Source organism: Pleurodeles waltl, chromosome 5 (genome assembly GCF_031143425.1).
Source record: "Pleurodeles waltl isolate 20211129_DDA chromosome 5, aPleWal1.hap1.20221129, whole genome shotgun sequence".
Classification (NCBI taxonomy): Eukaryota; Metazoa; Chordata; class Amphibia; order Caudata; family Salamandridae; genus Pleurodeles; species Pleurodeles waltl.
This window is the reverse complement of record NC_090444.1, coordinates 1,610,822,163-1,610,850,009: the sequence shown is the minus strand read 5'-3', so window position 1 is coordinate 1,610,850,009 and position 27,847 is coordinate 1,610,822,163. Positions and strand designations below refer to the sequence as shown.

At 47.3% G+C, this 27,847-nt stretch overlaps 1 protein-coding gene across 4 annotated transcripts in view; it reads right to left on the bottom strand.

The window, feature by feature from the left end:
• GREB1 (growth regulating estrogen receptor binding 1) overlaps positions 1–27,847 on the bottom strand; it is a 932,876-nt gene that overhangs the window by 547,498 nt on the left and 357,531 nt on the right. For all 4 annotated transcript variants that reach the window (XM_069235945.1, XM_069235948.1, XM_069235946.1 and 1 more), the window contains exon 12: positions 8,314–8,442. In XM_069235945.1, the coding sequence (XP_069092046.1) occupies positions 8,314–8,442 (129 nt within the window). The remainder of the gene's footprint in view (positions 1–8,313; positions 8,443–27,847) is intronic.

Genomic DNA, 27,847 nt, shown 5'->3' with positions numbered 1-27,847 from the left:
TGGGGTGTCATATAGGTCCCAAGCGTCTTGATCCTGATTATCTTGACTTATGGTAGTTTGCGCTGGTGAGTGCATTTGTGGCGGTGTTTGTGCCGGCGATGCCTGTTGTGGTGGAGAGGGCGGAGGCGTGACTTTTTTAACCACTTTGGCTTGTGGTTGTGCGTCATCCTTAAGAAGTCCGATCCTTCTTTTCCTTATTATTGGGGGAAGGGTTGATATCTTCCCTGTGTCTTGCTGGATGTACAGTCTCTTTTGTGTGTAGTCTGATTCTACACTTTGGAGCTCTTGTCCAAATTTGTGCATCTGGCCACTTATTCCTTGTTCCTTTGTGTAGGATGAAGGTGTGGAACTTTTCGGCGCCGAGAGAGAATCTTTTTTCGGCTTCGGCACCGACAGAATTTTTGTGGATTTCGGCAGTGTGTCTCGGTGCCGAGGTTTTTCGGTGCCGGCATCTTGTTTTTGCCTCTCGGAGCCGCTATCTCGGCTCCGAGGTTGCTCCATGGCGGTCCCTCGACCGGAGTCGGGTGTCTTCGCTATGGGCGTACCCTTTTTCGGCGCCTTCGACGGGTCGCCGGTCTTATGGGTCGAGCCATGGCCTGTTGGCAGTGGCGTCCCCTGGGCTTTTGTCTTCTCGATGGTTTTAATTTTCGACGTCTTACTCACTGTTTGTTGCAGTTGTTCGACGTCGGAGTCTCCGGATTCTGATTCCGGAACCGAGAAAGTTTCCTCTTCGTCGTCGAAACGTTGTTTTGTTGGCGTGGACGCCATTTGTAGACGCCTGGCTCTTCGGTCCCGGAGTGTTTTTCTGGACCAGAAGGCTCGACAGGCTTCACATGTATCCTCCTTGTGATCGGGGGACAAGCACAAGTTACAGACCAAGTGCTGATCTGTATAAGGATACTTACTGTGACATTTTGGGCAGAAACGAAACGGGGTCCGTTCCATCGGCTTCGATGTCGCACGCGGTCGGGCCGACCAGGCCCCGATGGGGGAATCGAAGCTACCCCAAAGTCTTCCGATGATCGGTGTCGATGTACCTAACTATCCCGATACCGAACGGAACAATACCGACGCTTTCTTCCGAGATTCTGACTAACTTTCCGAACCGAAACACTGAGCGAAAAGGAATACGTCCGAACCCGACAGCGGAAAAAAACAATCTAAGATGGAGTCGACGCCCATGCGCAATGGAGCCGAAGAGGGAGGAGTCCTTCGGTCCCGTGACCAAAAAAGACTTCTTCGAAGAAAAACAACTTGTAATACTCCGAGCCCAACACCAGGCAGCGGACTGTGCTAAACATGTGTATCTGCAGCAACATATGCCATCGAACCAAGTATTTATCTATATAGTGATAACCTTATAAACAGTTTAAGGACAGATAGTGTGGCTCTGAGAGGCGGGGTGGGTATGTATATGTGATTGTTTAAAAGTTATAACAAAGGCTCATTGTGCTATGATGGGAACTTGGGGCTACATGAACGAAATAATTGTTTTGCGACTCGCAATCTGTGAGTTGCAAAACCTTATGTTGAACAGTGTCAATGACATTGTTTGTGATTCGCAAGGGGGTCGCAAATGCACTACCACACGAATATTCATGAGGTTGGTCGCAATTTGCGACCTCCTTGGGAATGGCCACCCTCATAGGGATGGTGGCCTGCTGGAGACAGCAGTCTACCATGTCTGTTACTGCTTTTAAATAAAGCAGTTTTTTTTTTTTTAATGTAGCCCGTTTTCCTTAAAGGAAAACGCGATGCATTTCAAAAACAAAAAATGAAACGTTTTTATTTCATTTTTTCAGAGCAGGTAGTGGTCCATAGGACCACTACCTGCTCTGAAAAAAAATGTTTTTACTGCCATTCACAAAGGGGAAGGGGTCACAAAGAATGGTTACAGGACACATAGTTGACTATACGTAAGGAGGTAGAATTCAAGATGCTTATGGCAAGAAGTATAATATAAGTGATAAGGGTATAGTTATCAGGAGGGGGTGTGAGCACTGAGATTTCTACCAATAAATATTTAATGTATTCTGTATTTTGAACTTGCCTTGAAAATGAATTAACCTAAATAATGTGCCCACTTGAATGGCCGTAATATACTCTGTAATGTTTCATTAAAAGCATATTAAATGTTTATTCAGAGCTTATATAAATGCGGAAAGTGTAGTAGTATGTTATACTTACGATTAAATGCTATGCTTTTGCTTACATTAACTGTAGGCCTCAAGTTAGCAAGGTCTGGGCCTTAATAATGCACTGCTTCATATTAGAAATGCAATGTCAGAATAAAATATGATCTCATGGTTGCTGAATAATAAAGATGTATTGTGCTAACTGAAGGTTGACCAAATCGTACTAGTAGCAAAATGTTTTTCTTGTGAAGAAATGTGTGTAAAACCTAAACGTTCTCAAATTGTTACAAATGTTACCTCAAAGCGTTAGAGAAAGCAATGTTCCCAGGAACTAACAATGGATGTACTGACGGAAGGACGGGAGGAAGTCGAAAATTGATTCTTGATGAGTCGGACAATGTGCGCAAAAGAAAAGGAGCCATTCATCAACGTGTGAAAGATTGTTTAGTTATATCTCAGGTTTGAAATATACATTTTATTGGACTAATGGCTATCGAACGGTTCTTTGACCAGTGACAATGTGGGACAATTTTAACTTAACCGGAGGTGTGACCCCATTATTGTGTTCTACTGCCGATATTCAGACCCAATGAGGGGTAAGTACCTCTGATGGTTCTCTTACTTATCTTTAACTTTGCTTAGATTTCTGATGCCTTTGTTGCCTGCTCTAGATATTTCCTTATAATGGTTCGGAGAGCTTTGAGTCCCCGATTCTGAACCATTACCCCTTTCTTGCCCCGTTGCTGATCAAACTGATGTCTGCCTTACGAAGATTATCACAGCTTGCTGACCCATAAGGAAAGGTATATAAAATTGCTAATGTCTTTAATGTTGATTCTTCTTTTGTCTCTAGGTACCAACTGCTGCTTTTTGGTAGAGCCATAGTTAGATGTTTTCCAAAGTTATGTTGAATAAATCTTTTTGCATGAAGCCCAAAAATGCTGACGCTAATCTAATGTTACAGAGATCTCCTCCACTCAACTAAATCGCTATTTGATGTTGCTCAATTGCTGAATTCAAATGTATGTTATTTCCATTGTGCAATTATTCTTATTGTTGATTTGTACTTTGGCTTTAAAGGGATTAGTTATTAATGCTTTATTTAAGTTTAGATTCTTTAGAAGATTCAGTCAACCAGTGTTGTTTATATACTTATATCATGTGGTTTTGAGAGTAATTTACGTGAGACTAGCATTGTTAATCTAGGGAAATACATTTTCTAACTGATACTAAACGTGTGGTTATTTGTGACCAAATGGGTCATGGTTTATAAAAATGTACTGACTTAAGGTGTGAACCTCTTTAACGAGTCAAAAGGTCCATTGACCCTTGACCGTGTCCCCTTAACACTAACATAAAGAAACCAATAAGGTCAGATGCACTCGCAGGGGCCAAATCTAATGGTGGACGTAGCAAAGGAGTTTGGGTAAATTTGGATGCATTATGCATCACCCATCGAAAGTGGAAATTGCCTCTTAGGTTTTTTGTTTGTGCAGGAAGGTATATCTTCCTATAAAAGAATAATCCTGCCTGAAATGCAGGCACCCTTGCAGCACAGCGCATTGGCACTGAGTAGAACATAGTGTGCCAGTGATTAAGAGGAAGTAGAAGTATGCCATATTTTAGTAAATATGGTGCAGTTCTGCTGACCATTTAACTCAATGAAACGTAGCAAGTTGTCTTGCTTTGTTCCATGAAATATTAATGATCTGTACCCGGATCTTTACTTGGAGGGGTTGTTAGGTACCAAAATGTTATACCAGCGTGGATCTTGAACTCAGACGTATGTCACTGGCAACATCTGGGTAAATGTTACAGCACTGACTAATGGTAGAGAATAGCAGCCCATATGCAAGTAGTGGATTTACAGAAAAGCAATATGGTCAGATCCTTAATCTCTCTTTGGATGGTGCAGCTATGTGTTTGTTCAGAAGGCTAAAAAGTAGAATAGGCTTTTAAAAGTCAGAAGGACAGGGACTTGACCAGGATCCGGGGGGGAGGCACTGCAGGTAAAACCTTAATTGCAAAGCGAATTTGTCTCTTTAATATAGAGTTCATTCAGGAGTAAAGTGCTGGTGGACAACTACCACAGATGTAACCGGGGTTCTAAGCATATATTATAAGGTGTTACCTATGCTTACAATAATAGAAACTTCCCATGACCGTTCCCATGAGGAACAGGGTAAAGACTGATATGCACATGGCTGTGTCCAAACTGGGGTGGCATGGTGAGCGAATGAAGAATGGATTAAACCCAGATCTGTGACTGGGGGTGAGTTAGTGCATTGTTCAGCACTTCGTCCATCATCCTTCTGTGTTGCTAAAGCAGGGCAGAAAATCATAAAATGCTCCACCGTTTCTGAGTTACTGTAAAGAAATGGCTCCCTGTTGCAGTTACCCCCCACTTTTTGCCTGATACTGATGCTGACTTGACTGAGAAGTGTGCTGGGACCCTACTAACCAGGCCCCAGCACCAGTGTTCTTTCACCTAAAATGTACCATTGTCTCCACAATTGCCACAACCCTGGCATCCAGGTAAGTCCCTTGTAACTGGTACCCCTGGTACCAAGGGCCCTGATGCCAGGGAAGGTCTCTAAGGGCTGCAGCATGTCTTATGCCACCCTGGGGACCGCTCACTCAGCACAGACACACTGCTTGCCAGCTTGTGTGTGCTATTGGGGATAAAACGACTAAGTCGACATGGCACTCCCCTCAGGGTGCCATGCCAACCTCACGCTGCCTGTGGCATAGGTAAGTCACCCCTCTAGCAGGCCTTACAGCCCTAAGGCAGGTGCACTATACCACAGGTGAGGGCATAGGTGCATGAGCACTATGCCCCTACAGTGTCTAAGCAAATCCTTAGACATTGTAAGTGCAGGGTAGCCATAAGAGTATATGGTCTCGGAGTCTGTCAAAAACGAACTCCACAGCTCCATAATGGCTACACTGAATACTGGGAAGTTTGGTATCAAACTTCTCAGAATAATAAACCCACACTGATGCCAGTGTTGGATTTATTAAAACATACACACAGAGTGCATCTTAGAGATGGCCCCTGTATTTTACCCAATTGTTCAGTGCAGGACTGACTGGTCTGTGCCAGCCTGCTGCTGAGAGACGAGTTTCTGACCCCATATGGTGAGGGCCTTTGTGCTCTCGGAGGACAGAAACAAAAGCCTGCTCTGGGTGGAGGTGCTTCACACCTCCCCCCTGCAGGAACTGTAACACCTGGCAGTGAGCCTCAAAGGCTCAGGCTTCGTGTTACAATGCCCCAGGGCACTCCAGCTAGTGGAGATGCCCGCCCCCTAGACACAGCCCCCACTTTTGGCGGCAAGTCCAGGAGAGATAATGAGAAAAACCAAGAGGAGTCACCCACCAGTCAGGACAGCCCCTAAGGCGTCCTGAGCTGAGGTGACCCCTGCCTTTAGAAATCCTCCATCTTGATTTTGGAGGATTCCCCCAATAGGAATAGGGATGTGCCCCCCTCCCCTCAGGGAGGAGGCCGAAAGAGGGTGTAGCTACCCTCAGGGCTAGTAGCCATTGGCTACTAACCGCCAGACCTAAACACACCCCTAAATCGAGTATTTAGGGGCTCACAGAACACAGCAAGATAGATTCCTGCAACCTAAGAAGAAGAGGACTGCTGAACTGAAAAACCTCGCAGAGAAGACGGAGACACCAACTGCTTTGGCCCCAGCTCTACCGGCGTGTCTCCCCACTTCTAAAGACACTGCACCAGCGACGCGTTCCCCAGGGACCAGAGACCTCTGAAGCCTCAGAGGACTGCCCTGCATCTAGCAGGACCAAGAACTCCTGAGGACAGCGGCTCTGTTCCACAAAGACTGCAACTTTGCAACAAAGAAGCAACTTTGAACCAACACACGTTTTCCGCCAGAAGCGTGAGACTTTGCACTCTGCACCCAACGCCCCGGCTCGACTTGTGGAGAACAATCACTTCAGGGCGGACTCCCCGGTGACTGTGAGACCGTGAGTAGCCAGAGTTGACCCCCCTGAGCCCCTACAGCGACGCCTGCAGAGGGAATCCCGAGGCTCCCCCTGACCGCGACTGCCTGCTTCAAAGACCCGACACCTGGTAAAGGCACTGCATCCGCAGCCCCCAGGACCTGAAGGATCGGACCTCCAGTGCAGGAGCAACCCCCAGGTGGCCCTCTCCCTTGCCCAGGTGGTGGCTACCCCGAGGAGCCCCCCCCCCTTGCCTGCCTGCATCGCTGAAGAGACCCCTTGGTCTCCCATTAATTTCTATCAAAAACCCGACGCTTGTTTGCACACTGCACCCGGCCGCCCCCGTGCCACTGAGGGTGTACTTTCTGTGTGGACTTGTGTCCCCTCCGGTGCCCTACAAAACCCCCCTGGTCTGCCCTCCGAAGACGCAGGTACTTACCTGCTAGCAGACTATAACCGGGGCACCCCCTTCTCCATTGAAGCCGATGCGTTTTGGGCACCACTTTGACCTCTGCACCTGACCGGCCCTGAGCTGCTGGTGTGGTAACTTTGGGGTTGCTCTGAACCCCCAACAGTGGGCTACCTTGGACCCAAACTTGAACCCCGTAGGTGGTTTACTTACCTGCAAAAACTGCTGGTGTGGTACTAACAAACACTTACCTCCCCCAGGAACTGTTGAAAATTGCACTGTGTCTAGTTTTAAAATAGCTATATGCCATTTATGTGAAAACTGTATATGCTATTTTGCTAATTCAAAGTTCCTAAAGTACCTAATTGAAATACCTTCCTTTGAAGTATTACTTGTAAATCTTGAACCTGTGGTTCTTAAAATAAACTAAGAAAAGATATTTTTCTATACAAAAACCTATTGGCCTGGAACTGTCTGCGAGTGTGTGTTCCTCATTTATTGCCTGTTTGTGTACAACAAATGCTTAACACTACCCTCTGATAAGCCTTCTGCTCGACCACACTACCACAAAATAGAGCATTAGAATTATCTCTTTTTGCCACTATCTTACCTTTAAGGGGAACCCTTGGACTCTGTGCATACTATTCCTTACTTTGAAATAGTGCATACAGAGCCAACTTCCTACAGGAAGGGTATACTCAGACGTGGGTCCCGTGCTCACTGTGCCACTGGATTCAAGCTAGCCTGGCTGATGAAGGGTGATACCCTGAAACCGGTCCCAGGATGCTTGTTTGTGGTCCAGGGAGGACCTGGCTTGGCAGTTGGGGTGGACTGTTCCCATGAGCAACAGGGTCAAGACTGATTTGCATATGGCATGGTCCAAAATGGGATGGCATGGTGAAAAATCGAACAATGGATTAAACTCAGATCTGTGACTGGGGGTGAATGTTTGCATTGTTCACCACTCCGTCCATCATCCTTATGTGTTGCTAAAGTTGCCCTAAGTTGGGGGGAGGATGCCCAGACGTGGGTCCTGTGTTCACTGTGCCACTGGATTCAGGCTAGCCTGGCTGATACTCTGAAACCAGTCCCAGGATGCTTGTTTCAGTCCAAGGAGGACTTGGCAGTTTGGGCTGGACTGTTCCCATGAGGAGCAGGGTCAAGACTTATTTGCATATGGCTTGGTCCAAACTGGGGTGGCATGGTGATCAAAAGAACGATGGATTAAACCCAGATCTGTGACTCGGGTGAGTGTTTGCATTATTCAGCACTCCGTCCATCATCCTTTTGTGTTAAAATAAGAGAAAGGCACTAATATTAACCAATAATATAAGGGAAGGCTACCAAGATTTAGGGAGCAGAATGTCTTAGCCATTTTTCATACACATATTTGTTCTCACATCTTTTGTGCAATGAGTACAGCTGGCTGTCCTGAATGCAAGCAAAATAAAAATAAGACAGTTCTGTGATAGACCTTACCAAACTTATGCCATTATTATCTGTAATAACTTATCAGTATGTTGAGCGAACCACAATATTGTGGGCCAGATTCACAAAGGTAAATTTAATCCTGAAGTTTAAGTTTAGACCTAAAGTCTAAGTTTAACTTCGTGAATTAGGCTCTTGGACATCAGGTCTAAACTTGGAATTCAGGTCTAAGTTTACCTTTGTGAATTGGGCACAAAGGCTGAAAACAGCAATGCAGCATTTCACTTATAAATCTGAAATGAGTATTTAATATGTCTCTGATATCTTATAATCTAAGCAATTTGACTCACAGGTGTCTGATTGTTAGAGGCCCCTCACCTGGGCACAAGGTGCTGAAAAAAGCTCCCAAGCTTTCAACTTTCCCAGACATTAGTTCAAAGTTGACTTCTTTTATGTACTCAGATGGGGTCAACATACTTTCTGCCAGAATTCTTGCTTGGTATTTCCCTAAACAAAAGAAAAAAGATGGAATTGTAGTAACCTGTTTTTACATTTGAATATGAATCAAAATTAATTAGAGGCAGGACGCTCCATAACAGCTAAACATCTTTCATTGCACCATTAAAAGCTTCCCTTACAAGACGTTCATACAATGTTGTATTCATTCAATTGTTTCCATAATTAGTCAACAGCATTTTGCAAAAATAATGGACGAGCTATCAAATGTTGAGACTAAAAAGTCTAAGCACTACGAAAATGTAAAATGTACATTGAGAATTAACAAAAATATCCAAACACTGCACTGTCAACAGCTTATCAATATGTAATAAAGTTTATGTTGTGGAACGGTGACATCAGTGATGTTGCAGTTGAGGGTGCACTGTCTAGATGGGTGCCTATTGAGTTACTCCTGTTATTGAACATACAATGCAATTTACTGTTTATATTGTCCATGACTCTGATATGCATATGAGTCACAAGGCCATCATTAGAATGAAAGTGAATGGTTATTGTTGCTTTTCCTAACTTTCATGATCACTAATGTTACCGTAATGTGATTTTGCAGTGCAAGCAGTACAACTAATAAATAGATTTCTTTTTAATTGTGTAACTTTATTTCATTTATGTAGTCATATGGAAAACACTGCTCAGTCATTACTCATTGAGCCCAGAACTGACAGTAGCTTTATGAAAAAATAAATAAACTGAGGGCTTTGTAAAACTCTGTGTACTACTTTTATTCATGGCCCCCTGATATACCTCTGTAAAAAAATCGTTGCTTAGATATTTTTTTTTTTTGTGTATTTTGGATCATTAGAGAAGTAATTTACCTTGGGTAGACATTGCTGATCCGGGCCGATTTTTTCTGGATGACAGTTTTAAAAATGGCTGACATGTTGCAGTGATAATGTAATATTTCAGAAACCATGAGACCTATATACTTCATTTTAGTGTCAAAAATAGGTTTTGGGGATCAAGTAGTCTTAAGGAGACAGAAAATAACTCCTTAGAACAACCCTTCTGCTAAATTTCAAAATGGCGGCTCTAATTGAGGAAGAAGAGACATATGTAGACATGAAACAAATAATAATGGTTTTTAATCCCCAATACTTTTGCAGGTATCGGAAGTATGATTCCATGCACTCTGGAGACTCCTTAGAGGACCCCCAGCATTGCTACCACCAGTCTTATAGGGTTTTCCGGGTGGCCCAGCTGCTGCCAGCCCTCAGACAGGTTTCTGCCCTCCTGCTGCTTCATTTGATCAAGGCCAGGAAGGCAGAACAAAGGATTTCCTTTGGGAGAGGGAGGTAACACCCTCTCCCTTTGAAAATAGGTGTGACTGGCTTGGGAGGGGTAGCCTCCCCAAGCCACTTGTTTGTCTTGAAGGGCACTTTTGGTGCCCTCCATGCATAAACCAGTCCACACAGGTTCAGGGACCCCAAGTCCCTGCTCCGGCACGAAACTGGACAATGGAAAGGGGAGTGACCACTCCCCTGTCCATCACCACCCCAGGGGTGATGCCCAGAGCTCCTCCAGAGGGTCCCTGGGTTCTGCCATCTTGTTTCCAAGGTTGGCAGGGAACTCTGGGAGCATCTGAGTGGCCAGGCCAGGCAGTTGACGTCAGAGGCACCGTCTAATAGGCAGTTACCTGGTTAGGTGACCAAGCCTCCTCTTTGGGCTATATAGTGTCTTCCTCTGGGGTGAGTCCTCAGATGCGGCTTGCAAGACTCCAGTAGGACTCCTCTGCAACCTCTGCTTTGACTTCTGGCCTCGGGAACCGCGACTGGACCCTCCAGGAATCTACTAGCTGCAGATCAGATCCATGAGGAAGACTCTTCTGCAACATTGTATCTGGAACTCCTGCCAGCTTTGCAACATTTCCCCGGCTGTGCATCCTAAGAAGACTGCAAATCTTCAGCCTGCACGAGAAGTAGAATTTCCCTTGGGGGTGAAGGCATCACTCCCCTGTAACTACAGGTAACTGGCTGCATTGACGGCCAGCTGCATGGATCTCCCCTCATCCTGAATGGCGTGGGTCCTGCATCACAGATGGTGGTCCGGAGAGTTGCCCTTGGTCTTCTCTACCAACTGTTGCACTCTAATGGTGGTAAGTCCTTTCCACTCCACGTAAGACAGTACTCCCGTGCACCGCGGCCTTTGCAGCTGCCAAGGCCAAGGCTTGTTGCTTCACCGCCAAGGGGAACTTCAGGCGACGTGTAGCCCGACTCCCAGCACTCCCTCCAGCAACTTCTAGACCACCTGCAATTTGCTGGTCCTCCAGCGACGTGGCAGCAACTTCTGTGGTACTGCGTGGGCTGCTTCAGCAACTTCTGTGTCCCTGTCTTGTGGTACATCTATGGGTGCTGCCTCTGCTCCTGTGGCCCTTATGCAGTGCAGAGGGTCTCCTGTGACTCCCACTCCTGGGTAGAGTCCTCCTGGACCTTGCTGGTCCCCTCCAGCACCTCTTTTCCTCCAACCGCGAGTTTGCCTTTGCCAAGGCTTGTTGGTGGAAATCCTTCACCGACACCCATCTGCAATCCAGCTTCCAGCGTGGGACACCTTTTGCACGCATCAGGAACTCTTCTCCAACTTCTGTGCTGTAGTGCTAACCTGCCTTCCTTCTTCACCGACCAACTCCAAAAGGTACCTCTGGGTGGGTAGTATCTCCTACTCCCCCTGGACTCCACAGACACTTCTGGACTTGGTCCCCTCTCTCCACAGGTTTCCATCTTCGTTTTTACACTGCTGGTTCCTTGCAGGCTGTTTTGGGTGTCTTCATTTTCTCCTTTTCATCCATTGGAGTGGTTTTGGGGAAATCCAGTGTTTTACTCCTACATTCCTGGTCACTTGAGGGTACTACATTACTTACCTGTGTAGTTTCCTAGTACTCCCTGCTCCGTTCTACATGATTTACTTACCTAGGTGGGGGCCCTGTGTTCGCATTCCACTTTCTTAGTATATGGTTTAGCTCCCCCTAGGGCTACTATCGCATATTGCTATTTTACACTGTCTTCTAACCTTTTTATGCCTCTTACTGTTTATTAGTGTATATATATATATATATATATATATATATATATATATATATATATATATATATATATATATATATATATATATAGTGTATTTACATACCTACTATTGGAGGGTGCCTCTCTAGTATTTTCTGATACTGTGTTCCAAAAATAAAGTACCTTTATTTTTCTACAACTGAGTGTTTTCTTTCTTGTGAGTAAGTACTGTGTGACTGTAGTGGTATTGCATGAGCTTTGCATGTCTCCTAGATAAGCCTTCGCTGCTCATCCACAGCTACCTCCAGAGAGCCTGGCTTCTAGACACTGCCTACACTTCACTGAAAGGGGATACCTGGACCTGGTATAAGGTGTAAGTACCATAGGTAGCCGCTACACAGCAGGCCAGCTTCCAACAAGTACTTTTGCACCTTGATGATTTTTTTGCTTTCACATGCTGTGCATTATTCCGCCACCTAGTGGTTGGGTCCAGAATATTTGTTAGGCCTCTTTTTCTCTTATTTGTTGTTGTTGGACATTCGTCTGCAGCCATTTGTTGCTATGTCTATCCCCTATGACATCAGACATGCACCCCAAAAAGCTCCTGTGCATGGTTACCATCTTCAGATTCTTTTTTCAGCCATTGGGTCTGGAAGCATCAGCCAAAGCTCTGTAGGTACTGGGAAAAAAGAAGACCGAAGTCGACGAAATGTCAAAGGCACTGAGAAAAAAGTCATTATGAAGGCCATTTGTAGAGAGAAATAGCGAAGAACACACAGAAACACAAAAAGTAGGTGTACCACATGGAAGGGAGACCAAGCGGTCGGAGAATGCATGGGCAACAGACAGAATTCATCGAAGGACATGGAGAACACTCCTGTTAGGGTTTGTCCCAAGTCAAACATAAGTTTGCCCAAAAAGACAACCACCAAGTCTGCAACCTGTGCCTGCCTAGAGATCACAGTGCCGAAGGCTGCAAACTGTGCACCAGGTTCCTCCCAAAGACGCTGAGGACTAGAGCAAAGCAGAGGCAGGCACTTCACCACCAAACAGACATAGAAAAAGGGAGTCTGTCCGTGACAAGCTTAGCCAGTTGACTGCAGAAGCAGCGGAGGATAATGTGGGCACATAAGTGGTACGAGCTAAAGGGTCTGAAATCGAGGGGGAAGTTGTCGACCTGGAGCCAAGGGTTCCACTGAGGACACACAAGGAGGGAGCCAACCAAAAAATATTGGATCCCAGGTGCCACAAGACTGCCTCAGTGCTGAAAGATTTGTAGACTGAAGGGAAGTTGAAAAACAAAGAATTCAACAGACCTTTTTTTTTTTTAAAAGAGGACTAGCAAAAGTATTCCAGATCCAACCACTAGATAACCAAATAACGCACAGTGTGTAAATCTAGAATAAATTAATGAAGTAAAAGTACCCCTCTAGAAAAGGCTGAATAATCAGTAAAATACACTTGACATATTTTCTGTGGTGCCTTTCCTTCTTTCCGTATTTGGTGAGTCTCCAGCAACAGTGCAATGTGTGCCCCTCTCCATTTTATATATGCCTGTTCACCATATCCTTTGGACATGGTATTGAACCCTCATACATTCCAAGTCATTAACCTAGCCACTAGGGATTCTCCACTCATATCCAGTATTTCTATGCCTTTCTTTCCCCTTACCTGGCTTGTATAGAAGGCGACCACTTACATCATGTGTATCCCAGCTACCCAAATCTCCCCTGTGTAACACATTCTTGCTATGAATTCTCCTCCAGAGTGTCCACCATTGCTGAACTATAATCTTCCTCAACTTTCCCAACCCTGTATAGGGCGATAAAGGTCACTAATCCACACGCAATAAAAAATCACAACTGCATCTGCCACTGGATTCTATCTCTGGGTTTCTATAAGACAATCCTTAGAGGGAGTGGCGCTGTACGTTAGCTATAACCCAAGCCGCCCAACCTGATAGCACTCTATTCTGTACTTATCCTTTTCAATGGTGTCAGGACTGTCATTCCATTTTTTAGATGGTAGTCATCTATTGTAATCCTTGCCCCGTGATGCCTTTTGTAAGGAAATGCCTCCTTGGCATGGTTGCTCCCTGACTTTTTGCCTTTGCTGATGCTATGTTTACAATTGAAAGTGTGCTGAGGCCTGCTAACCACGCCCCAGCACCAGTGTTCTTTCCCTAACCTGTACTTTTGTATCCACAATTGGCAGACCCTGGCATCCAGATAAGTCCCTTGTAACTGGTACTTCTAGTACCAAGGGCCCTGATGCCAAGGAAGGTCTCTAAGGGCTGCAGCATGTCTTATGCCACCCTGGAGACCTCTCACTCAGCACAGACACACTGCTTGCCAGCTTGTGTGTGCTAGTGAGGACAAAACGAGTAAGTCGACATGGCACTCCCCTCAGGGTGCCATGCCAGCCTCTCACTGCCTATGCAGTATAGGTAAGACACCCCTCTAGCAGGCCTTACAGCCCTAAGGCAGGGTGCACTATACCATAGGTGAGGGTACCAGTGCATGAGCATGGTACCCCTACAGTGTCTAAACAAAACCTTAGACATTGTAAGTGCAGGGTAGCCATAAGAGTATATGGTCTGGGAGTTTGTCAAACACGAACTCCACAGCACCATAATGGCTACACTGAAAACTGGGAAGTTTGGTATCAAACTTCTCAGCACAATAAATGCACACTGATGCCAGTTTACATTGTATTGCAAAATACACCCCAGAGGGCACCTTAGAGGTGCCCCCTGAAACTTAACCGACTGTCTGTGTAGGCTGACTAGTTCCAGCAGCCTGCCACACTAGAGACATGTTGCTGGCCCCATGGGGAGAGTGCCTTTGTCACTCTGAGGCCAGTAACAAAGCCTGCACTGGGTGGAGATGCTAACACCTCCCCCAGGCAGGAGCTGTGACACCTGGCGGTGAGCCTCAAAGGCTCACCCCTTTGTCACAGCCCAGCAGGGCACTCCAGCTTGCTGGAGTTGCCCGCCCCCTCCGGCCACGGCCCCCACTTTTGGCGGCAAGGCTGGAGGGAACAAAGAAAGCAACAAGGAGGAGTCACTGGCCAGTCAGGACAGCCCCTAAGGTGTCCTGAGCTGAGGTGACTCTAACTTTTAGAAATCCTCCATCTTGCAGATGGAGGATTCCCCCAATAGGGTTAGGATTGTGACCCCCTCCCCTTGGGAGGAGGCACAAAGAGGGTGTACCCATCCTCAGGGCTAGTAGCCATTGGCTACTAACCCCCCAGACCTAAACACGCCCTTAAATTTAGTATTTAAGGGCTACCCTGAACCCTAGAAAATTAGATTCCTGCAACAACAAGAAGAAGGACTGCCCAGCTGAAAACCCCTGCAGAGGAAGACCAGAAGACAACAACTGCCTTGGCTCCAGAAACTCACCGGCCTGTCTCCTGCCTTCCAAAGAACTCTGCTCCAGTGACGCCTTCCAAAGGGACCAGCGACCTCTGAATCCTCTGAGGACTGCCCTGCTTCGACGACGACCAGAAACTCCTGAGGACAGCGGACCTGCTCCAAAAAGACTGCAACTTTGTTTCAAGGAGCAGCTTTAAAGACCCCTGCAACTCCCCGCAAGAAGCGTGAGACTTGCAACACTGCACCCGGCGACCCCGACTCGGCTGGTGGAGAACCAACACCTCAGGGAGGACCCCCGGACTACTCTCCGACTGTGAGTACCAAAACCTGTCCCCCCTGAGCCCCCACAGCGCCGCCTGCAGAGGGAATCCCGAGGCTTCCCCTGACCGCGACTCTCTGAAACCTAAGTCCCGACGCCTGGAAAAGACCCTGCACCCGCAGCCCCCAGGACCGGAAGGACCGGACTTTCACTGGAGAAGTGACCCCCAGGAGTCCCTCTCCCTTGCCCAAGTGGAGGTTTCCCCGAGGAAGCCCCCCCTTGCCTGCCTGCAGCGCTGAAGAGATCCGTTGATCTCTCATAGACTAACATTGCAAACCCGACGCTTGTTTCTACACTGCACCCGGCCGCCCCTGCGCTGCTGAGGATGAAATTTCTGTGTGGGCTTGTGTCCCCCCCCGGTGCCCTACAAAACCCCCCTGGTCTGCCCTCCGAAGACGCGGGTACTTACCTGCAAGCAGACCGGGACCGGGGCACCCCCTTCTCTCCATTCTAGCCTATGCGTTTTGGGCACCACTTGGAACTCTGCACCTGACCGGCCCTGAGCTGCTGGTGTGGTGACTTTGGGGTTGCTCTGAACCCCCAACGGTGGGCTACCTTGGACCAAGAACTGAACCCTGTAATTGTCTTACTTACCTGGTAAAACTAACAAAAACTTACCTCCCCCAGGAACTGTGAAAATTGCACTGTGTCCACTTTTGAAATAGCTATTTGTCAATAACTTGAAAAGTATACATGCAATTGAAATGATTCAAAGTTCCTAATGTACTTACCTGCAATACCTTTCAAACAAGATATTACATGTTAAATTTGAACCTGTGGTTCTTAAAATAAACTAAGAAAATATATTTTTCTATAACAAAACCTATTGGCTGGATTTGTCTCTGAGTGTGTGTACCTCATTTATTGTCTATGTGTATGTACAACAAATGCTTAACACTACTCCTTGGATAAGCCTACTGCTCGACCACACTACCACAAAATAGAGCATTAGTATTATCTATTTTTACCACTATTTTACCTCTAAGGGGAACCCTTGGACTCTGTGCATGCTATTCCTTACTTTGAAATAGCACATACAGAGCCAACTTCCTACATTGGTGGATCAGCGGTGGGGTACAAGACTTTGCATTTGCTGGACTACTCAGCCAATACCTGATCACACGACAAATTCCAAAATTGTCATTAGAAATTCATTTTTGCAATTTGAAATTTTTCTAAATTCTTAAAAGTCCTGCTAGGGCCTTGTGTGTTAAGTCCCTGTTTAGCATTTTCTTTTTAGAGTTTAAAAGTTTGTTAAAAGTTTGAATTAGATTCTAGAAACAGTTTTAGATTCTTAAAAAAGTATTCCAACTCTTAGCAGAATAATGTCTGATACAGAGATGCAGGTGGTGGAACTCGACACCACACCTTACCTCCATCTTAAGATGAGGGAGCTAAGGTCTCTCTGTAATATCAAAAAAATAACCATTGGCTCCAGACCTACCAAAATTCAGCTCCAGGAGCTGTTGGCAGAGTTTGAAAAAGCCAACCCCTCTGATGATGACCTCACAGAGGAAGAAATTAGTGACTTGGAGGCCAATGTCCCTCCTCCAGTCCTAAATAGGGAGAACAGGACCCCTCAAGTCCTGTCCCCAACTGTGTTAGTCAGAAATAGTGAGTCCCTCACAGGAGGGTCCCACATTTCTGAAATCACTGAGGATGCTCTCAGTGAAGATGACCTCCTGTTAGCCAGGATGGCCAAAAGATTGGCTTTAGAGAGACAGCTCCTAGCCATAGAAAGAGAAAGACAAGAGATGGGCCTAGGACCCATCAATGGTGGCAGCAATATAAATAGGGTCAGAGATTCTCCTGACATGTTAAAAATCCCCAAAGGGATTGTAACAAAATTTGAAGATGGTGATGACATCACCAAGTGGTTCACAGCTTTTGAGAGGGCTTGTGTAACCAGAAAAGTGAACAGATCTCACTGGGGTGCTCTCCTTTGGGAAATGTTCACTGGAAAGTGTAGGGATAGACTCCTCACACTCTCTGGAAAAGATGCAGAATCTTATGACCTCATGAAGGGTACCCTGATTGAGGGCTTTGGATTCTCCACTGAGGAGTACAGGATTAGGTTCAGGGGGGCTCAAAAATCCTCGAGCCAGACCTGGGTTGACTTTGTTGACTACTCAGTGAAAACACTAGATGGTTGGATTCAAGGCAGTGGTGTAAGTAATTATGATGGGCTGTACAATTTATTTGTGAAAGAACACCTGTTAAGTAATTGTTTCAATGATAAACTGCATCAGCATCTGGTAGACCTAGGACCAATTTCTCCCCAAGAATTGGGAAAGAAGGCGGACCATTGGGTCAAGACAAGGGTGTCCAAGACTTCAACAGGGGGTGACCAAAAGAAAGGGGTCACAAAGACTCCCCAGGGGAAGGGTGATGAGACAGCCAAAACTAAAAATAGTAAAGAGTCTTCTACAGGCCCCCAAAAACCTGCACAGGAGGGTGGGCCCAGAGCCTCTTCACAAAACAATGGGTACAAGGGTAAAAACTTTGATCCCAAAAAGGCCTGGTGTCATAGCTGTAAACAGCATGGACACCAAACTGGAGACAAGGCCTGTCCCAAGAAAGGTTCCACTCCAAACTCCCATCCAGGTAACACTGGTATGGCTAGTCTCCAAGTGGGATCAACAGTGTGCCCAGAGCAAATCAGGGTCCACACTGAAGCTATTCTAGTTTCTGAGGGCGGGGTGGATTTAGCCACACTAGCTGTCTGGCCGCCTAACATGCAAAAATACAGACAGCAACTCTTAATTAATGGGACTAGAATAGAGGGCCTGAGGGATACAGGTGCCAGTGTCACCATGGTGACAGAGAAACTGGTTTCCCCTGGCCAATACCTGACTGGAAAAACTTACACAGTCACCAACGCTGACAATCAGAGAAAAGTACATCCCATGGCAATGGTTACTTTAGAATGGGGAGGGGTCAATGGCCTGAAACAGGTGGTGGTCTCCTCAAATATCCCAGTGGACTGTCTGCTTGGAAATGACCTGGAGTCCTCAGCATGGGCTGAGGTAGAACTAAAAACCCATGCAGCAATGCTGGGTATCCCTGAACTGGTGTGTGTGAAAACAAGAGCACAGTGCAAGGCACAGGGTGAACAAGTAGAGCTGGAGTCTGGAAAAATGGCCCAGCCTACCAAGAGAACAGGAAAGTCAGTTGGGAAACCAACTGCAACACAGCAAAAGAAAGGGAAACTCTCTTCTCAGGAAGAAGTTCTGCCCTCTGAGGGAACTGAGCCTTTGGAGCTTGAACCTTATCAGGTTGAGCTCTTAGGCCCAGGGGGACCCTCAAGGGAGGAGCTGTGTAAGGGACAAGAAACCTGTCCCTCTCTTGAAGGCCTTAGGCAGCAAGCTGCTGAAGAGTCCAAGGGCAAGAAAACTGGAACCCATAGGGTCTATTGGGAAGATGGACTCCTGTACACTGAGGCCAGAGACCCCAAACCTGGTGCCACTAGGAGAGTGGTAGTGCCTCAGCTGTTCAGAGAGTTCATCCTAACATTGGCCCATGACATTCCCCTTGCTGGACATTTGGGACAAACCAAGACGTGGGAGAGGTTAGTCAACCACTTCTACTGGCCCAATATGTCCAACATGGTTAAGGAGTTTTGCATCTCCTGCCCCACCTGTCAAGCCAGTGGTAAGACAGGTGGGCACCCAAAGGCCCCCCTCATTCCACTTCCAGTGGTGGGGGTCCCCTTTGAAAGAGTGGGTGTGGACATAGTTGGTCCACTGGAACCTCCCACAGCCTCAGGAAATATGTATATCCTGGTAGTAGTGGATCATGCTACCAGGTATCCTGAAGCTATTCCCCTTAGGTCAACTACTGCCCCTGCAGTAGCCAAGGCCCTCATTGGTATCTTTACCAGAGTGGGTTTCCCTAAGGAGGTGGTGTCTGACAGAGGTACCAACTTCATGTCAGCATACCTAAAGCACATGTGGAATGAGTGTGGAGTGACTTACAAATTCACTACACCATACCATCCACAAACTAATGGCTTGGTTGAGAGATTCAACAAGACATTAAAAGGCATGATCATGGGGCTCCCAGAAAAACTCAAAAGGAGATGGGATGTCCTCTTGCCATGCCTGCTTTTCGCTTACAGAGAGGTGCCACAGAAGGGAGTAGGATTCTCACCCTTTGAACTTCTGTTTGGTCATCCTGTAAGGGGACCACTTGCCCTTGTTAAAGAAGGCTGGGAGAGACCTCTCCATGAGCCTAAACAGGACATAGTGGACTATGTACTTGGCCTTCGCTCTAGAATGGCAGAGTACATGGAAAAGGCAACCAAAAACCTTGAGGCCAGCCAACAGCTCCAGAAGTTTTGGTATGACCAAAAGGCTGCACTGGTTGAGTTCCAACCAGGGCAGAAAGTCTGGGTTCTGGAGCCTGTGGCTCCCAGGGCACTCCAGGACAAATGGAGTGGCCCTTACCCAGTACTAGAAAGGAAGAGTCAGGTCACCTACCTGGTGGACCTGGGCACAAGCAGGAGCCCCAAGAGGGTGATCCATGTGAACCGCCTTAAGCTCTTCCATGACAGGGCTGATGTGAATCTGTTGATGGTAACAGATGAGGATCAGGAGGCAGAGAGTGAACCTCTCCCTGATCTTCTGTCATCAGACCCAAAAGATGGCACAGTAGATGGAGTGATCTACTCAGACACCCTCTCTGGCCAACAGCAAGCTGATTGTAGGAGAGTCCTACAACAGTTTCCTGAACTCTTCTCCTTAACCCCTGGTCAGACACACCTGTGTACCCATGATGTGGACACAGGAGACAGCATGCCTGTCAAGAACAAAATCTTTAGACAGTCTGACCATGTTAAGGAAAGCATCAAGGTGGAAGTCCACAAGATGCTGGAATTGGGAGTAATTGAGCGCTCTGACAGCCCCTGGGCTAGCCCAGTGGTCTTAGTCCCCAAACCTCACACCAAAGATGGGAAGAAAGAGATGAGGTTTTGTGTGGACTACAGAGGGCTCAATTCTGTCACCAAGACAGATGCCCATCCAATTCCCAGAGCTGATGAGCTCATTGATAAATTAGGTGCTGCCAAATTTCTAAGTACCTTTGACTTGACAGCAGGGTACTGGCAAATAAAAATGGCACCTGGAGCAAAAGAAAAGACAGCATTCTCCACACCTGATGGGCATTATCAGTTTACTGTTATGCCCTTTGGTTTAAAGAATGCCCCTGCCACCTTCCAAAGGTTGGTGAATCAAGTCCTTGCTGGCTTGGAGTCCTTTAGCACAGCTTATCTTGATGATATTGCTGTCTTTAGCTCCACCTGGCAGGATCACCTGGTCCACCTGAGGAAGGTTTTGAAGGCTCTGCAATCTGCAGGCCTCTCTATCAAGGCATCCAAATGCCAGATAGGGCAGGGAACTGTGGTTTACTTGGGACACCTTGTAGGTGGAGGCCAAGTTCAGCCACTCCAACCCAAGATCCAGACTATTCTGGACTGGGTAGCTCCAAAAACCCAGACTCAAGTCAGGGCATTCCTTGGCTTGACTGGGTATTACAGGAGGTTTGTGAAGGGATATGGATCCATTGTGACAGCCCTCACTGAACTCACCTCCAAGAAAATGCCCAAGAAAGTGAACTGGACTGTGGAATGCCAACAGGCCTTTGACACCCTGAAACAGGCAATGTGCTCAGCACCAGTTCTAAAAGCTCCAGATTATTCTAAGCAGTTCATTGTGCAGACTGATGCCTCTGAACATGGGATAGGGGCAGTTTTGTCCCAAACAAATGATGATGGCCTTGACCAGCCTGTTGCTTTCATTAGCAGGAGGTTACTCCCCAGGGAGCAGCGTTGGAGTGCCATTGAGAGGGAGGCCTTTGCTGTGGTTTGGTCCCTGAAGAAGCTGAGACCATACCTCTTTGGGACTCACTTCCTAGTTCAAACTGACCACAGACCTCTCAAATGGCTGATGCAAATGAAAGGTGAAAATCCTAAACTGTTGAGGTGGTCCATCTCCCTACAGGGAATGGACTTTATAGTGGAACACAGACCTGGGACTGCCCATGCCAATGCAGATGGCCTTTCCAGGTTCTTCCACTTAGAAAATGAAGACTCTCTTGGGAAAGGTTAGTCTCATCCTCTTTCGTTTGGGGGGGGGTTGTGTAAGGAAATGCCTCCTTGGCATGGTTGCCCCCTGACTTTTTGCCTTTGCTGATGCTATGTTTACAATTGAAAGTGTGCTGAGGCCTGCTAACCAGGCCCCAGCACCAGTGTTCTTTCCCTAACCTGTACTTTTGTATCCACAATTGGCAGACCCTGGCATCCAGATAAGTCCCTTGTAACTGGTACTTCTAGTACCAAGGGCCCTGATGCCAAGGAAGGTCTCTAAGGGCTGCAGCATGTCTTATGCCACCCTGGAGACCTCTCACTCAGCACAGACACACTGCTTGCCAGCTTGTGTGTGCTAGTGAGGACAAAACGAGTAAGTCGACATGGCACTCCCCTCAGGGTGCCATGCCAGCCTCTCACTGCCTATGCAGTATAGGTAAGACACCCCTCTAGCAGGCCTTACAGCCCTAAGGCAGGGTGCACTATACCATAGGTGAGGGTACCAGTGCATGAGCATGGTACCCCTACAGTGTCTAAACAAAACCTTAGACATTGTAAGTGCAGGGTAGCCATAAGAGTATATGGTCTGGGAGTCTGTCAAACACGAACTCCACAGCACCATAATGGCTACACTGAAAACTGGGAAGTTTGGTATCAAACTTCTCAGCACAATAAATGCACACTGATGCCAGTGTACATTTTATTGCAAAATACACCCCAGAGGGCACCTTAGAGGTGCCCCCTGAAACTTAACCGACTATCTGTGTAGGCTGACTAGTTCCAGCAGCCTGCCACACTAGAGACATGTTGCTGGCCCCATGGGGAGAGTGCCTTTGTCACTCTGAGGCCAGCAACAAAGCCTGCACTGGGTGGAGATGCTAACACCTCCCCCAGGCAGGAGCTGTGACACCTGGCGGTGAGCCTCAAAGGCTCACCCCTTTGTCACAGCCCAGCAGGGCACTCCAGCTTAGTGGAGTTGCCCGCCCCCTCCGGCCACGGCCCCCACTTTTGGCGGCAAGGCTGGAGGGAACAAAGAAAGCAACAAGGAGGAGTCACTGGCCAGTCAGGACAGCCCCTAAGGTGTCCTGAGCTGAGGTGACTCTAACTTTTAGAAATCCTCCATCTTGCAGATGGAGGATTCCCCCAATAGGGTTAGGATTGTGACCCCCTCCCCTTGGGAGGAGGCACAAAGAGGGTGTACCCACCCTCAGGGCTAGTAGCCATTGGCTACTAACCCCCCAGACCTAAACACGCCCTTAAATTTAGTATTTAAGGGCTACCCTGAACCCTAGAAAATTAGATTCCTGCAACTACAAGAAGAAGGACTGCCTAGCTGAAAACCCCTGCAGAGGAAGACCAGAAGACGACAACTGCCTTGGCTCCAGAAACTCACCGGCCTGTCTCCTGCCTTCCAAAGATCCTGCTCCAGCGACGCCTTCCAAAGGGACCAGCGACCTCGACATCCTCTGAGGACTGCCCCTGCTTCGAAAAGACAAGAAACTCCCGAGGACAGCGGACCTGCTCCAAGAAAAGCTGCAACTTTGTTTCCAGCAGCTTTAAAGAACCCTGCAAGCTCCCCGCAAGAAGCGTGAGACTTGCAACACTGCACCCGGCGACCCCGACTCGACTGGTGGCGATCCAACACCTCAGGAGGGACCCCAGGACTACTCTGATACTGTGAGTACCAAAACCTGTCCCCCCTGAGCCCCCACAGCGCCGCCTGCAGAGGGAATCCCGAGGCTTCCCCTGACCGCGACTCTTTGAACCTAAAGTCCCGACGCCTGGGAGAGACCCTGCACCCGCAGCCCCCAGGACCTGAAGGACCGGACTTTCACTGGAGAAGTGACCCCCAGGAGTCCCCCTCCCTTGCCCAAGTGGAGGTTTCCCCGAGGAACCCCCCCCTTGCCTGCCTGCAGCGCTGAAGAGATCCCGAGATCTCTCATAGACTAACATTACAAACCCGACGCTTGCTTCTACACTGCACCCGGCCGCCCCCGCGCTGCTGAGGGTGAAATTTCTGTGTGGGCTTGTGTCCCCCCCGGTGCCCTACAAAACCCCCCTGGTCTGCCCTCCGAAGACGCGGGTACTTACCTGCAAGCAGACCGGAACCGGGGCACCCCCTTCTCTCCATTCTAGCCTATGTGTTTTGGGCACCACTTTGAACTCTGCACCTGACCGGCCCTGAGCTGCTGGTGTGGTGACTTTGGGGTTGCTCTGAACCCCCAACGGTGGGCTACCTTGGACCAAGAACTAAGCCCTGTAAGTGTCTTACTTACCTGGTTAACCTAACAAATACTTACCTCCCCTAGGAACTGTGAAAATTGCACTAAGTGTCCACTTTTAAAACAGCTATTTGTCAATAACTTGGAAAGTATACATGCAATTTTTATGATTTAACGTTCCTAAAGTACTTACCTGCAATACCTTTCGAATGAGATATTACATGTAGAATTTGAACCTGTGGTTCTTAAAATAAACTAAGAAAAGATATTTTTCTATAACAAAACCTATTGGCTGGATTTGTCTCTGAGTGTGTGTACCTCATTTATTGTCTATGTGTATGTACAACAAATGCTTAACACTACTCCTTGGATAAGCCTACTGCTCGACCACACTACCACAAAATAGAGCATTAGTATTATCTATTTTTTACCACTATTTTACCTCTAAGGGGAACCCTTGGACTCTGTGCATGCTATTCCTTACTTTGAAATAGCACATACAGAGCCAACTTCCTACATTGGTGGATCAGCGGTGGGGTACAAGACTTTGCATTTGCTGGACTACTCAGCCAATACCTGATCACACGACAAATTCCAAAATTGTCATTAGAAATTCATTTTTGCAATTTGAAATTTTTCTAAATTCTTAAAAGTCCTGCTAGGGCCTTGTGTGTTAAGTCCCTGTTTAGCATTTTCTTTTTAGAGTTTAAAAGTTTGTTAAAAGTTTGAATTAGATTCTAGAAACAGTTTTAGATTCTTAAAAAAGTATTCCAACTCTTAGCAGAATAATGTCTGATACAGAGATGCAGGTGGTGGAACTCGACACCACACCTTACCTCCATCTTAAGATGAGGGAGCTAAGGTCTCTCTGTAATATCAAAAAAATAACCATTGGCTCCAGACCTACCAAAATTCAGCTCCAGGAGCTGTTGGCAGAGTTTGAAAAAGCCAACCCCTCTGATGATGACCTCACAGAGGAAGAAATTAGTGACTTGGAGGCCAATGTCCCTCCTCCAGTCCTAAATAGGGAGAACAGGACCCCTCAAGTCCTGTCCCCAACTGTGTTAGTCAGAAATAGTGAGTCCCTCACAGGAGGGTCCCACATTTCTGAAATCACTGAGGATGCTCTCAGTGAAGATGACCTCCTGTTAGCCAGGATGGCCAAAAGATTGGCTTTAGAGAGACAGCTCCTAGCCATAGAAAGAGAAAGACAAGAGATGGGCCTAGGACCCATCAATGGTGGCAGCAATATAAATAGGGTCAGAGATTCTCCTGACATGTTAAAAATCCCCAAAGGGATTGTAACAAAATTTGAAGATGGTGATGACATCACCAAGTGGTTCACAGCTTTTGAGAGGGCTTGTGTAACCAGAAAAGTGAACAGATCTCACTGGGGTGCTCTCCTTTGGGAAATGTTCACTGGAAAGTGTAGGGATAGACTCCTCACACTCTCTGGAAAAGATGCAGAATCTTATGACCTCATGAAGGGTACCCTGATTGAGGGCTTTGGATTCTCCACTGAGGAGTACAGGATTAGGTTCAGGGGGGCTCAAAAATCCTCGAGCCAGACCTGGGTTGACTTTGTTGACTACTCAGTGAAAACACTAGATGGTTGGATTCAAGGCAGTGGTGTAAGTAATTATGATGGGCTGTACAATTTATTTGTGAAAGAACACCTGTTAAGTAATTGTTTCAATGATAAACTGCATCAGCATCTGGTAGACCTAGGACCAATTTCTCCCCAAGAATTGGGAAAGAAGGCGGACCATTGGGTCAAGACAAGGGTGTCCAAGACTTCAACAGGGGGTGACCAAAAGAAAGGGGTCACAAAGACTCCCCAGGGGAAGGGTGATGAGACAGCCAAAACTAAAAATAGTAAAGAGTCTTCTACAGGCCCCCAAAAACCTGCACAGGAGGGTGGGCCCAGAGCCTCTTCACAAAACAATGGGTACAAGGGTAAAAACTTTGATCCCAAAAAGGCCTGGTGTCATAGCTGTAAACAGCATGGACACCAAACTGGAGACAAGGCCTGTCCCAAGAAAGGTTCCACTCCAAACTCCCATCCAGGTAACACTGGTATGGCTAGTCTCCAAGTGGGATCAACAGTGTGCCCAGAGCAAATCAGGGTCCACACTGAAGCTATTCTAGTTTCTGAGGGCGGGGTGGATTTAGCCACACTAGCTGTCTGGCCGCCTAACATGCAAAAATACAGACAGCAACTCTTAATTAATGGGACTAGAATAGAGGGCCTGAGGGATACAGGTGCCAGTGTCACCATGGTGACAGAGAAACTGGTTTCCCCTGGCCAATACCTGACTGGAAAAACTTACACAGTCACCAACGCTGACAATCAGAGAAAAGTACATCCCATGGCAATGGTTACTTTAGAATGGGGAGGGGTCAATGGCCTGAAACAGGTGGTGGTCTCCTCAAATATCCCAGTGGACTGTCTGCTTGGAAATGACCTGGAGTCCTCAGCATGGGCTGAGGTAGAACTAAAAACCCATGCAGCAATGCTGGGTATCCCTGAACTGGTGTGTGTGAAAACAAGAGCACAGTGCAAGGCACAGGGTGAACAAGTAGAGCTGGAGTCTGGAAAAATGGCCCAGCCTACCAAGAGAACAGGAAAGTCAGTTGGGAAACCAACTGCAACACAGCAAAAGAAAGGGAAACTCTCTTCTCAGGAAGAAGTTCTGCCCTCTGAGGGAACTGAGCCTTTGGAGCTTGAACCTTATCAGGTTGAGCTCTTAGGCCCAGGGGGACCCTCAAGGGAGGAGCTGTGTAAGGGACAAGAAACCTGTCCCTCTCTTGAAGGCCTTAGGCAGCAAGCTGCTGAAGAGTCCAAGGGCAAGAAAACTGGAACCCATAGGGTCTATTGGGAAGATGGACTCCTGTACACTGAGGCCAGAGACCCCAAACCTGGTGCCACTAGGAGAGTGGTAGTGCCTCAGCTGTTCAGAGAGTTCATCCTAACATTGGCCCATGACATTCCCCTTGCTGGACATTTGGGACAAACCAAGACGTGGGAGAGGTTAGTCAACCACTTCTACTGGCCCAATATGTCCAACATGGTTAAGGAGTTTTGCATCTCCTGCCCCACCTGTCAAGCCAGTGGTAAGACAGGTGGGCATCCAAAGGCCCCCCTCATTCCACTTCCAGTGGTGGGGGTCCCCTTTGAAAGAGTGGGTGTGGACATAGTTGGTCCACTGGAACCTCCCACAGCCTCAGGAAATATGTATATCCTGGTAGTAGTGGATCATGCTACCAGGTATCCTGAAGCTATTCCCCTTAGGTCAACTACTGCCCCTGCAGTAGCCAAGGCCCTCATTGGTATCTTTACCAGAGTGGGTTTCCCTAAGGAGGTGGTGTCTGACAGAGGTACCAACTTCATGTCAGCATACCTAAAGCACATGTGGAATGAGTGTGGAGTGACTTATAAATTCACTACACCATACCATCCCCAAACTAATGGCTTGGTTGAGAGATTCAACAAGACATTAAAAGGCATGATCATGGGGCTCCCAGAAAAACTCAAAAGGAGATGGGATGTCCTCTTGCCATGCCTGCTTTTCGCTTACAGAGAGGTGCCACAGAAGGGAGTAGGATTCTCACCCTTTGAACTTCTGTTTGGTCATCCTGTAAGGGGACCACTTGCCCTTGTTAAAGAAGGCTGGGAGAGACCTCTCCATGAGCCTAAACAGGACATAGTGGACTATGTACTTGGCCTTCGCTCTAGAATGGCAGAGTACATGGAAAAGGCAACCAAAAACCTTGAGGCCAGCCAACAGCTCCAGAAGTTTTGGTATGACCAAAAGGCTGCACTGGTTGAGTTCCAACCAGGGCAGAAAGTCTGGGTTCTGGAGCCTGTGGCTCCCAGGGCACTCCAGGACAAATGGAGTGGCCCTTACCCAGTACTAGAAAGGAAGAGTCAGGTCACCTACCTGGTGGACCTGGGCACAAGCAGGAGCCCCAAGAGGGTGATCCATGTGAACCGCCTTAAGCTCTTCCATGACAGGGCTGATGTGAATCTGTTGATGGTAACAGATGAGGATCAGGAGGCAGAGAGTGAACCTCTCCCTGATCTTCTGTCATCAGACCCAAAAGATGGCACAGTAGATGGAGTGATCTACTCAGACACCCTCTCTGGCCAACAGCAAGCTGATTGTAGGAGAGTCCTACAACAGTTTCCTGAACTCTTCTCCTTAACCCCTGGTCAGACACACCTGTGTACCCATGATGTGGACACAGGAGACAGCATGCCTGTCAAGAACAAAATCTTTAGACAATCTGACCATGTTAAGGAAAGCATCAAGGTGAAGTCCACAAGATGCTGGAATTGGGAGTGATTGAGCGCTCTGACAGCCCCTGGGCTAGCCCAGTGGTCTTAGTCCCCAAACCTCA